Source organism: Pagrus pagrus (genome assembly GCF_965226575.1).
Source record: "Pagrus pagrus genome assembly, chromosome: 16".
In the NCBI taxonomy this organism is placed as follows: domain Eukaryota; kingdom Metazoa; phylum Chordata; class Actinopteri; order Spariformes; family Sparidae; genus Pagrus; species Pagrus pagrus.
The window spans coordinates 7,292,657-7,304,020 of NC_140200.1; the positions used below are offsets into that span (position 1 = coordinate 7,292,657).

Below are 11,364 nucleotides of genomic sequence, written 5' to 3' on the forward strand. Positions count from 1 at the left end.
TGTTTTTATTGCTGGTGTATAAATAATAAAGATCATCCTAACCAAACTTAATATCACTGTTTTAACAATGAGAACTGAGACAAAACACCAAACAACAGTAAACGTGTTAATTAATCTGAAAATAACACCTGACCACTGTTTTCTTTTCATCTGACAACATTAAATTCCTGAGTATGCTGTTCTTCTCAACAATTTAACAAACGTATATTAACAAAATATTTTGCATATTGTGCAGTTAGACTGCATCAGAAAATGTTAATGTATGCATTAAATGTCAAATATCCATGTGAAGCCATTTGCCAGCATATTTACTCAAGTAATGTACTCAAGTACAATTCTGATGCACTTTCCATGATGTACTCCATTTTTATATTTCAAACTAACTCCATTTAATTTTGGAGGCAACTTTTGTATTTTTTTACTCTACACTACATTTATTTGATTACTTGAGTTACTTTGCAGATGTCGTGCTGCATCAGAGCCAAAGTTGCGCCGTTTCAAAATTCAAAAAAATTATCAGTGAACTCTCAGTATAGGTCGACTTTATATACATACATGTACAAAGACATGTGTGATATACTTTTTCTTGTAAAGTAGTATTTTAACAGGATATCTTAACTTTTGACTTGAGTCAGACTTTTGGGTGCTTTTTACGACACTGACTGTCCCAAATGGCTCAAAACTGAAGAGAGTTCAAAAGTCCCAAAATACAGTTTTCCACACTCGCTCATGTGCCTGATCCTGTTATGTGTTGTTGTTTTTTTTCGCATCCTCACACAAGCACGTGTCACATTACTGTCCAGTATCAATGTCCTTCCATTAAGGAGGTGTTTGCAGTCAGGACGAGTTGTGTGAAGACGCTGAGTCAGCCGTCTGTGAGTTCCCAGAATTCTTTGTTTTGTCTGTTTTTGTCATGTGACGTCCTCTCTCTTCATTCAAAGAGCCGATGAGCTGGAGCACGTCAGGGTGGTGGAAACGACCTGAGAAACAACAATGCAAGGAAACGCAACTTGATTCAGAATTTTTTTCAAATCTAAAAGAAAACTCTTAAGTTGCATATGTATTTACTGAATAAATAATGCATAAAGAAATGTAAGAAAGAAAGAGACAGAAAGGTTGGAAATGTACCGTTGGTGGAGTCAAAGAACTCCTGCAGTCGTCCCGGCGTTCCCTCCAGCTCCTCATACTCATGAGCCTGCAGTATCATCTCCAGGAGGTCGAACTGTTTCACCAGCCTGGCCTCCGGACTGCTCTGGGTCTCGTATTCCTGCAGTTAAGACAAATGCGTGTATGCTATTAGATTAGTTTGATTATCCAGTCACAAGCTCCAAACAAAAACCCACAGGTTCATACCTCCCACAGGCCGTAAATCTCCTGTTTGAGTCCCTCCGGCAGGAGACCTGCCAGATGTGTCATGGCTTCCTGAGAGAGAGGTCGGGAAGGAGAAACTATGAAGTATCAGGAAGCACTGACACGCTCTGTTGTGTTTGGATGTAAACGTAAACTTACCTCTTCTCTCCTGTGTTTCTCTGCTTTACTGACGTTGTCTGATGGAGCGATGTCTCCCACAATGCACTCTGCCATGTCATGAACCAGAGCCAGCTTTATACATCTAAAGACAGAAAGCACAAAATATGAGCATGATAGAGGTAGTATTTAAATATTTTGTAACCATTTCTACAACCCAATACTTGGACTAAATTCTAATGAATATTTCCACTTTAAATGTTGTTAGGTGCTCATATAGAAGTAATAGAATAAAGGCTATATACATTTTGCTTTTATTTCATCTTGGAAAGTTGCTGCTGTGCTGTCTGTGTGAGGGAAGTACCTGTCCTTGTCCACTGTGGGGTCAGTGATGGTCAGAGACATCATGGCCATGCGGTACATGTGGTCTGACACACTCTCAGGTTTCTTCACGTTCCTGTAAACCCAGCCGGTCCGCGGGACCCTCTGCAGGGAACGTCGACCACAACACACAACTCATCAGTGGCACAGAAGGGGAAGAGAAAAATCTAACCAGAAATGTGTGACCTCACTGCACAAATCATTGAGAAGTTCTTGTATGACTGTGCATCATTACTAGACTTCTAATCTAATAATCTTATAGGCATTTTTAAGCAAAAATGAACTGGCTCCAGCTCGTGTAAGGTGAATATTTTCTGCTTTTCTTCATCTTATATGATATTAAACTTAAACCTTAGATTTATCTAGGTCTTGTACTGTTTAGTATGAAACTGACAACACAGTTTCATACTGTTTCACTTTGTTTATATGTGGCGGACCCTGCCACCTTTCCAGCTTCAAACACTGTGCTGGGGACCTTATTTTCCTCTCAGAACAGCTTGTTTATTCAGTTATGGAACAATACACATTTCTGAGTTTGTCTTATTACCTCTTTAATACTGTAAATATTAAAATTCTGAGTTTGAATTTCTTCTCCAAAATTACACGACGCCCCTTTAACTGATTAATCTATCTAGATGAATCAAAAATGGAAATATTAGCTGCATCTCTTCACACAGCCAACTGGGGTTATTAGCAACTGTAGCTACATGTTTAAAGCACACAAATTAACAATAAAGCATTTCAGCTTTGGAAAACGCAAGAATGATGAGTGATAATGATAAATTATTCAGTCCAGAGGGGATTTTTTTCACTCTAGCAACAGCAAAAACTAGCCATTGAGTTTCAATACATGCAGTCCCAGAGCCACAGAATCTAGTTTAATTACGTCATTTGTTCTTCATTTTTGTCCGGGAATAAATCACCTGAAATGTTGCCTTAGTTTTGGGAGAAGTCTTACTTTGAGCTGTCCGATAAGTTTCATAAATTGCAGCATTTTGCTCATGCCGGCTGCAGCCTCCATGGTGGCCGCCATTGCTGTCCGCTTACCCGGATATAGTAAGACAGTTCTCGTTTGTGTAGTAGCCCAAAGCAGCCGCCAGGGGGCGACATAAACAACGCAACGAGCATGAGTTTAAAGACATTACACTTTACATTTAATCCTCTGCGTGGCTAGTAGATATTTTTATTCTGGTGTTTTAATGTTTAATCGAAAAATATTCACTTGGTATTATTTTATTATTTTAAAGTATCCGCTAAAAGCACAGCAGTCAGAACAACTGTAGGTGGCAGTAATGCGACAAGCGGACGCCTAAATGTCACGAAGAAGAAGCGGCTGCACCGGAAGTTGGAGAAGCGGGAGATTGGAAGACGTAAACAAACCTGTTGTTGGGTTTTCATACTGAACGTCTGCGAAAATGCTGAACAAGGCACCCAAATTAAAACATACAGTAAAGACAAAAATGAAGAGTAACGTAAACGTGGGACCGGCGTCAGAAGCGATGGTAGGTGGCCGACAGTAGTGGTTGCTGACGCGCTAACGTTAGCTTACTGTTTGTTTTGACTGTTAGCTTTGTTCGAGGCTAATGTTTACTAACCTCCCATGTTTTTCAGATTGAGCTCCTGACGCTGCTGTTTTTGAACAGTCTGGCCGAAGAGGCGAAGGCCACAGCGTTTGAAGAAAAATCAGCAACTATAAGAGCTCAACATCTCAAAGCAGTGTCCAAGGTTAGTCTGAAGAGGGCTCAGATCATGAAGTATGCTGTTTGAGCTGCGTATGTGACAGTCAACACTCACAGAGCACACTTACTACATGTAAACAACCCGTACATTAACTTCATCTCTTCTATGTCACGCGTCTAAATGACTTATGATCACAGCTGCAAGTATTCATTTCATTAATATCCTGTAAAATGTCAGAAAATAATAAAAATATGTCATCATAATTTCCAAAAAACAAAGGTGATAAACCTATAGAGGCTCAATTTGGTATTGAGGCTATAACCACTTACATTTTGGACAATGTGCTTTAAATACAGCATACACAATCAATCGATTATGTTTAGAAATGGTTGTGGATTCATTTCCTGTCGATCAGCCCAACCTCTGATGAACCCCTCAGTGCACGAGACAAAAGTTTTCTGTACATGTACAATTGGGTTAATGCACTGTATTTTATAGAGGTTGGTTTGTCGAGAAGTTTTTCTGATAAATTGTAATGTGACCTTAAACTAATGTACAAAACTAGTTGCAAGTTTTAGAAAACTCAACATAATTTTTTCTTGTTGTCGTTGAATCAGCGGTGTTATTGGCATGATCTGCAGATTAGGTAACGGAGAAGTGTCATAGACTTTTGTCAGCAGCTCACATAATGTATATTTTTCTTTTGCAGTTGATGTTTAGCATTTTTAAATTACAGGTTTATCAAACTTTTCAATTAGACATAGAATATAGGATAGGATATTTACGAAAAATAATTTTTGAGAACAGAGGCTTAATTTATACTGTCCAAACCAGTTTTAAAAGGTTAATTTAGATACTAACTATCAAAATCTGTGTATTAGAGGCTCCAGATATTGAAAAGTTTCTTAAATTCTGGCTGTAGTCTGAGTAAACGTTGAAATGCTTCAGGGAAGTTAACTAATAAAGACTGTGCGGCCGTTTAAAACACACCAAGTGCTGGAATCGACTCAGACACTCAACAGTGTTTTTAATATCACTTGTACACATTTCTTAATTAGACTTCAACATGAAATGGCATAACATGGAGTGTATTTGTTTAAATTTAATTGGATTTAGTCAAACATTAAAGACAAACAATTACGTATTTTTTTTTATATCTGTAATTGATGTTGAGAGTTAATGATGAGATGTTGAGTGCTTCTTACCATGAATATTTGATAGACTTACAGATATTTTCTTCTTTCTTCGTAGAAAGTGCTGAAAAAAGCGAGAGGATGAAGACAGTAAAGTGCCTCATCATCATTTCATCAGCATTATTATGAATGCACCCTTTTCTTGCTTTTTTACTAACTTTATTTTGATTTTTGTTTTCTGTAATTAAGGCTTTTGTTTCTTTTATGCTGTCCTTTGTCCTTGTAAATGTCTATTATCCTGTCATGTAAGTTTTTTGTTTGTTTGTTAAATTCTTATACTGAACAAATGACTCGTGTACTGGCTTATGTTTTAGACTTCAGTCTTCAGATGCTAAACATGATACATACTATCTGTAATAGCAGACTTGTTTACAGAGATGTGGAGTGTATTAGGCTTTGGACAGCCCGGAGTAAGTTAGTACTTCCAGATCTCCTCAGCCCCCGTCTCGCTCTCCTACCATCCGTCACGGTCGATGTTTTAAGCTGCGTGCTTCACAGCCTCTTCACTGAGCTCGGGCTCAGCCTCCTCCCAAATTCCTCACTTCTTCACGCTACGTAGATTATCCGCGTGCTGAGATGCTCCGCTGCTTGTTCCTTATCACTGCAGGGTTCCCGAGACATTTTTGTATGTATGTGAGTAGTCAAGTCAGAGTTTGTGTACTAATACAAACACATACTCTTCTAATATATTATTGAAAAATATGTTACGTTCCAACGCATGTTCTCCAGAACCTCGATAGCAGGTGGTGACCTGAGAGCTGTTTCTGGTTTGTATTACAGAGGATCTTTATAGTCTTGGCCAGCATGAAACTGAAGACCAAGTGATTTCATACAAATTGCATTTGAATTTTGGCTTAATGTGAACATGATCACAGGTATGTGCCCATGTGGTTTAAATTTATCACAAACTTTATTATTCATGGTGTCCTCTGTCTTTATCGTGTTCCTTTTTTTCCCTGTCTTTCTTTTTGGCAGCTGAAGACATTCCTTGGCCTCCAACCGTTATTTTCCTCAAGAATCTGATCTGGCACCCCAGTGAGCACAGCCGCATCATGTTTATGTTCCCAGTCAGGTTGAGGAGGTGTTACAGGGTTTGTGGAGCTCCACCCTTCTGACCTTAAACCCCTGGCACCTCTCTCTCATTCTTATGTCCTCGTTACAGAGCCCTTATGCATACATTTCACTCTACGTTCTCCACAGTCTTCCACAATCTAATCTATAAATCTCCTGCATGCAGATGGATGGTTGATGTTGCTCGGCAGCAGCTGGCTGAGGCTCCTCTGAGGTGTTATTTTATCGTCCTCCTCTATATTTGCTCTTGTTCTTGAGGGATTTGACAAACACACTCCTCTTCTTCTGTCAAAATAAAGAAGTAGCCGCACCTCGCTTGTCCGGTGTGTGTCAGTGTCTGAGCACCTGCTGACAATTTAAGCCCTGTCCAGCTCCTCTGTCTGTCCGCCGTCTGGCTGACTGCGTGTAACTTTTAGCGGCGTTGCTCTCAGATAAATCTGCTCCAGTGTAAAATATCACTGTAAAGCTCCTGCTGATTCCTCTTGACATCTTTCCAGACAAGCGAGGAAAGCACGGCAGTCCTTTCTGGCAGAGATGCTGTTTTGATAACTTGCTGTGCCTTTTCTTAATCAGGAGCACATGGCTTCAAGAGTGACATTTTCTGTTCTTGCCTTTGCTCTTTGGAGGAGTAGCATTATTTTGGTCTCACACAATATGACATTGAGAAATGAGCAAAAGCAACGTCGCCAAATTTGGCTTATTAGCAAATCTGGGACTTTCTGATCTTATATCATTTGACAGGCTCTGAAAGGATTATGGAGCGAGCAAAAAGAAACATGATTTGCAGAGAGAAACCGATTCCAGGAAGGGGAACACCAGAGAGTTCAAATCTGTTTTTGAAGAACCACAGAGTTCCCAAAACAGGCGATAATACGTACCAGGATGCCAGACAACAGATCCTCTGGAGAACTTTCATCACCTTCCAGCCTGTTTGTGGGAATCAAAGCTCTTCTGTGACAACTCCATCCCTATTTCTGTTTTGTAATTGGGAGGTAGTTAAATCTCTCTGTATTTTGGGTTTTAATTTCCTCAGTCCAGTCTTCATGGGAGACATTAAGTGCTCTACGGCTTAAGTTCAATTAAATCTAAACAGTGTGGGTAACATGGTAATTGCAGTTTATGTATAAATTTTTTACTGTATTCCATTATTTTGGCTTCATCCTGCAGTTGTGAGAAGCCCTTAAAAAGCTGCTGCTGATGCTGTGATGACATGCTCCAAAGAGCAAAGTCATGCCTGACTGATTTAAATGGAACCAAATGAGGAGATATTTTGTTGCCATGGACACACACTGAGGTACAAGACGGGTTTGTGTATTTGATCTGCTACAGTCGCCTCGAGACGAGCGCCGTTATCAACCTACTGTGGTTAATGTCAATGCTTTGGCACATTGTGTGTGGCACTAGTGCTGCAACTAATAATTATTTTCAATGTTGATTAATCTGTTCATCATTTTCTTGATTCATTGATTGGTTATTTCATCTCTTCCTTTGTCCACCTTTGTGATATGCAAGAATTGGCCACCTTTTGAATTCACAATAAAAACAAATATGGGGCAGAATATCACTCGAGCAACTGCTAACTGCTGCTAAATGTAGCTGCCATTAGCTAGTTAGCCCAGTCAGCTGTGCAGCTAGCGGTCCACGGTAACTTCAGTAAATCTCTCTGCAACACAACACATAGATGTCATCATGTCAAAAACTTACATATTGCCCCTTTTAAGAAGCTGGAATTAGGAAATTTTGACTTTTTGTCTTAAAATTTAATCAAACTGATTAATTGTTAATCAAAATATCTGCAGACTGATCTAATAAATATCTAAATAATTATTGATAATAAGTTTTATAAGCCTGATGATGAGAATCAGGGGGCTACAGTCAATTATGTTGTATTGCGAAAAATATTTTAAGATCCCCTCCAGACATGTTTTAAGATACAAACGAAAATCTGTTTTGAATAGATGTTTTTGTTTAGATCCTGACCGATACTAATTATAACTATGACCATAACTAACTTATAATAATGGGGGCAGATGCTGATATCGATGTTAAGTAGTAAAAAAGTTCCTATATCAATATATCAGCTGATAGACAATTTTTATGGACTGATCCCTAAAATGTGGTTATCAAACACTTGTGGAGGATATTGTAAAGTTTTAAAATTAAGTTTAAATCTAACAATAAAGTAACAGTAAATGGTTAATTTAAATCAGGATTTAATAATATAATATTGCGCTGAGCATTTTTTCTTTCTTATACTGTGATACTATCATAATATCAGCCAACTGATATATCGGTTAGGCTCTATTGTTCTCACAAAACAATTACTTACCTCATTAAAAATTAATTGAAACTCCTTGAAAAATTGAGAATTTATTAATATACAAATATTCATTTTAAAATTTAACATGAACTGTCTCCTGGTTCACTGGAAAGTCCATCATCAGTGTATCAGCACCAGACTCTATTGGCTCCCAGTTGTCCTGCTTGCACAGACGTACCTACAAGTCTTAAACTGAGATTGAAAGTGAGCACAGAAACTTTCCAGATTCAGGAGATGAATGTGAAAACAGCCTCTGCGGAGTGAAGGTCAAACATCCAAGTGAAGTAACAACACGCACAACACATTTTTGAGTGCAGGGGGGCTTTAACAGACAAACTATTGTAAGCTTTAGTCGACTAACAGATGTAGAGACTGTGACAGATGAAGTCAAAGAATCATGTTAATGCCAGAACTTTTCCAATTCTGTGAGGAGACGCTGTTAGATGTGATAACGGATCAGGAGGAGGGCTGTGAAGGACGGGCAACACAGGAGAGGAGGCTGGGAGTGTGTGGGAAACAGAGACAAGCCCACAGCAGCAGCAGCTCACCACAACTTACATTAGATCAACGTTGCGACTATCATGATGGTTTTTCTTCTGTTTGCATTCTTCATGGCATTCTGACGGCTTCAGTGATCTCATGGAATGCACATGGGATTTTCCTTCAAGAAAACTTTTGGCTCAACCCTGCACTCGACCGCTCTCTTACACCAGACTGAGGTCTCTACATGGGATCGTTTGAATGAACTTTGTGGAGGAATTCGCAGGCACGTTTACATTTTAAAACGCATGTCATGGGTTTTGGGATGTGATGGCACGGCTGGATCAGTGCTGCACTGGAGGTGAAGAAAAATGCGGATACCTTTTTTAATTTGGGTTCTGCACCTTGTGAGTCTTACAAAAGGCCTGGACAACACAAAGATTCTGCGATACAGACGTAAGTGTTCAGGCGTGACTTGTCATTTCCACCTCTCCCACACTCTTGTTAGACATAGCTGATGTGAAATGTGCATTATCTCTCCCCAACAGCAGACAGACAAAACATATGGAGACAATAAGTGTGTTCTTTCAGCTTTCAGGGAAGAATTTGGTCATAGATTCACACTGGTTTTACCCACTTTCACACTGAATTTGAAAGCTCTGATCTCATCAAAACAACCTTAAAATTGCATACTGTAAATGAGGCAGACACACACACCTTGTATCCCTGTATCCACAGGTAGCTCCTCTGTGAGCAGACTGTGCCCAGCAGGTTGTGCGACATGCTCGGCCCTCAATGGCTGTCTGTCCTGTAAACCTCGCCTCTTCTTCCACTTGGAGCTGGACGGGATGCGTCAGAGGGGCACCTGTCTGTCCTCCTGCCCCCGGGGCCACTACGGCACGCGCTCCCTGCACATCAGCACCTGCACCAGTAGGTACCAAAGATTGTCTGATTCTGTGGAAGAGATCTTACAGTGGCAGATGGCTGAACATTTATATTAAATATCTCTTTTTTTGTGGTTTGGAGCCCTGGGTAAGGCTTAGAATACATACAAACTGATCTAAAGGAAAAGTTCACCCAAAAATTAAAATGAATGCTGCAATGTTGTTTTGCTGTGAAGCTCCAGAAATGTTTAGTGGACTACGAAACTTCACCCGGAGCGAGCAGATAATGACTACATTTTCATATTTGGGTGAGCCTTTCCTTTAAAGCCAGACAGTGTCGAGAGAATAAAGTGAACAAGAATATATATTAATGTCATTTCCATTGGTCTGCAGGGTGCAAGGAGGACTGCGCTTCCTGTTTCAGTGAAAATTTCTGCACACATTGTCATCCGGGTCACTTCCTGTTCCGGGGAAAGTGTGAAATCAGCTGTCCGAACGGGCTGACAGCGAACGCAGCACTGAGAGAATGCACAGGTGAGACGCTACACAGCACCCTTGTGCACAGTATGTGTTTTTGTGCATGTAATACTGAAATGAGGTCTATTTCAGAGTGCTCCACAGGCTGTGAGGTGTGTGTGAGGAGGAACATGTGTGTGAGGTGCAGAGCAGACCTGTACCATCTCCACGGCCTGTGCCATCTCACCTGCCCGAGGGGGTTTGAGCCTGATGTGCAGCTTATGCAATGCCTCCCCCAAGGTGAGAGACATTCCCTTCCTTGTTATCACAAGTCTCAAGTCTCATTTGCATTTTCCCAGCTTGCTACCTGAGCATATCTTCTCTCGCTGTCTCCCTCCTCAGTGCACTGTGAGGTCGGGGAATGGACAGATTGGGGTCCGTGTGTTCGGAGAAGGAGCGTGCGGGCCTACAGGAGGGGAGAGGAGACGCGTACCCGACGGGTTCTACAGTCCCCAAGTGTCAGCGGGGACCCCTGTCCACATGTGTCAGAGATCAGGAAGTGTGTCATCAAGAAGAGACCAAAGAGTCCAAATAGGTTGTAATATGTTGAAAGGGAGCCCATTGTAAACTATCTGTTTATATTACAGAGATATTCGACTTGTTGTTGCACATTCGTCAGTGGCTGCTAATTGAAAGACCTGCCACGTGTCAAACTGTAGTTATATTCCTCTATTTTTCTCTGCAGTCTAACAGGAATAGATAAAAGAAATGGATTGGCCTCATCTGGACTTTGGCTGAATCTGAAGCTGAATGTCAGTCATGTGCAAAATTGATGCTTGTTTTACAAACTGAGTGTTGTCTTCTTATTTGTAATAAAAATAGCTGAGAAAAACATGTTTTTGTCATTAGCCTTTCATCTGAAAACTGGAAAAGAAAAACAGCTACATGCTGTACAGCCAACACTTACTCCATCCTTTTACCACAGAAGACATTATTGATGTATGAAACGAGGAAAAACACAGTTGTAAATGGATGGCTGGATTCCCTTTTAGCTGCATTAGTCTCAGGGCCCTGATGTTGTGCGTGCTGATTCACTGTTACACAGTCATGGCTTAACAGGACACATGATGGAAGAGATCCATAATGTTATTGATAACACCTGTGCCTTTCAGACTGTAAAAAGTCAAGATTTCTGCTGTAAAAAGCCACAATTCATATATAAAAATCATTAGAGAGCAAAAGTGTATTGTAAACAAATTATTAGTAATATAATTGTATTACTATTATTATTGTTATCAAGAGAACAAACTCTGAGGACTGAAAATAAACAGCAAACATGAAGAGATCCTGTTTGGAGCCGGACTGCATTTTTAACTCTTTTCATCTTCCTCCACTTACGATCTTTGTCGTCACCTTGTAACGGCTTGACGCG

General features: G+C 40.2%; 2 protein-coding genes across 3 annotated transcripts; one reads left to right on the forward strand and one right to left on the reverse strand.

The window, feature by feature from the left end:
• Positions 1 to 69: 69 nt before the first annotated feature.
• Positions 70 to 2,891, reverse strand: hddc2 (HD domain containing 2). The gene is made up of 6 exons (XM_084378091.1): positions 2,807 to 2,891; positions 1,832 to 1,953; positions 1,510 to 1,612; positions 1,354 to 1,422; positions 1,129 to 1,267; positions 70 to 980 (listed from the first exon to the last, which is right to left on the reverse strand). The coding sequence occupies exons 1-6, from the start codon at positions 2,879 to 2,881 to the stop codon at positions 838 to 840; spliced, it is 651 nt and encodes a 216-aa protein (XP_084234217.1). The 5' UTR covers positions 2,882 to 2,891; the 3' UTR covers positions 70 to 837.
• A 1,914-nt stretch (positions 2,892 to 4,805) lies between these two features.
• LOC311271944 (R-spondin-3-like) lies at positions 4,806 to 10,856 on the forward strand. 2 transcript variants are annotated; one of them, XM_084377946.1, is made up of 6 exons: positions 4,806 to 5,596; positions 5,697 to 9,048; positions 9,331 to 9,522; positions 9,870 to 10,010; positions 10,086 to 10,232; positions 10,335 to 10,856. In XM_084377946.1, the coding sequence occupies exons 2-6, from the start codon at positions 8,964 to 8,966 to the stop codon at positions 10,532 to 10,534; spliced, it is 765 nt and encodes a 254-aa protein (XP_084234072.1). In that variant the 5' UTR covers positions 4,806 to 5,596; positions 5,697 to 8,963; the 3' UTR covers positions 10,535 to 10,856. The 2 variants fall into 2 exon arrangements, with proteins under 2 accessions (XP_084234072.1, XP_084234071.1); XM_084377945.1 differs by having other exon boundaries at positions 4,806 to 9,048.
• The last annotated feature ends 508 nt before the right edge of the window (positions 10,857 to 11,364 follow it).

Bases quoted from the DNA above. Each gene is read 5' to 3' on its own strand.
- LOC311271944 (XM_084377945.1), top strand. From the start codon at position 8,964: ATGCGGATACCTTTTTTAATTTGGGTTCTGCACCTTGTGAGTCTTACA. The intron at 10,011-10,085 runs GTGAGACGCTAC...GGTCTATTTCAG, and splicing joins AGCACTGAGAGAATGCACAG to AGTGCTCCACAGGCTGTGAG. The intron at 10,233-10,334 runs GTGAGAGACATT...CTCCCTCCTCAG, and splicing joins TATGCAATGCCTCCCCCAAG to TGCACTGTGAGGTCGGGGAA.
- hddc2 (XM_084378091.1), bottom strand. From the start codon at position 2,881: ATGGCGGCCACCATGGAGGCTGCAGCCGGCATGAGCAAAATGCTGCAA. The intron at 1,423-1,509 runs GTAAGTTTACGT...CCTCTCTCTCAG, and splicing joins AGAAACACAGGAGAGAAGAG to GAAGCCATGACACATCTGGC. The intron at 981-1,128 runs GTACATTTCCAA...GTTGTTTCTCAG, and splicing joins GTTCTTTGACTCCACCAACG to GTCGTTTCCACCACCCTGAC.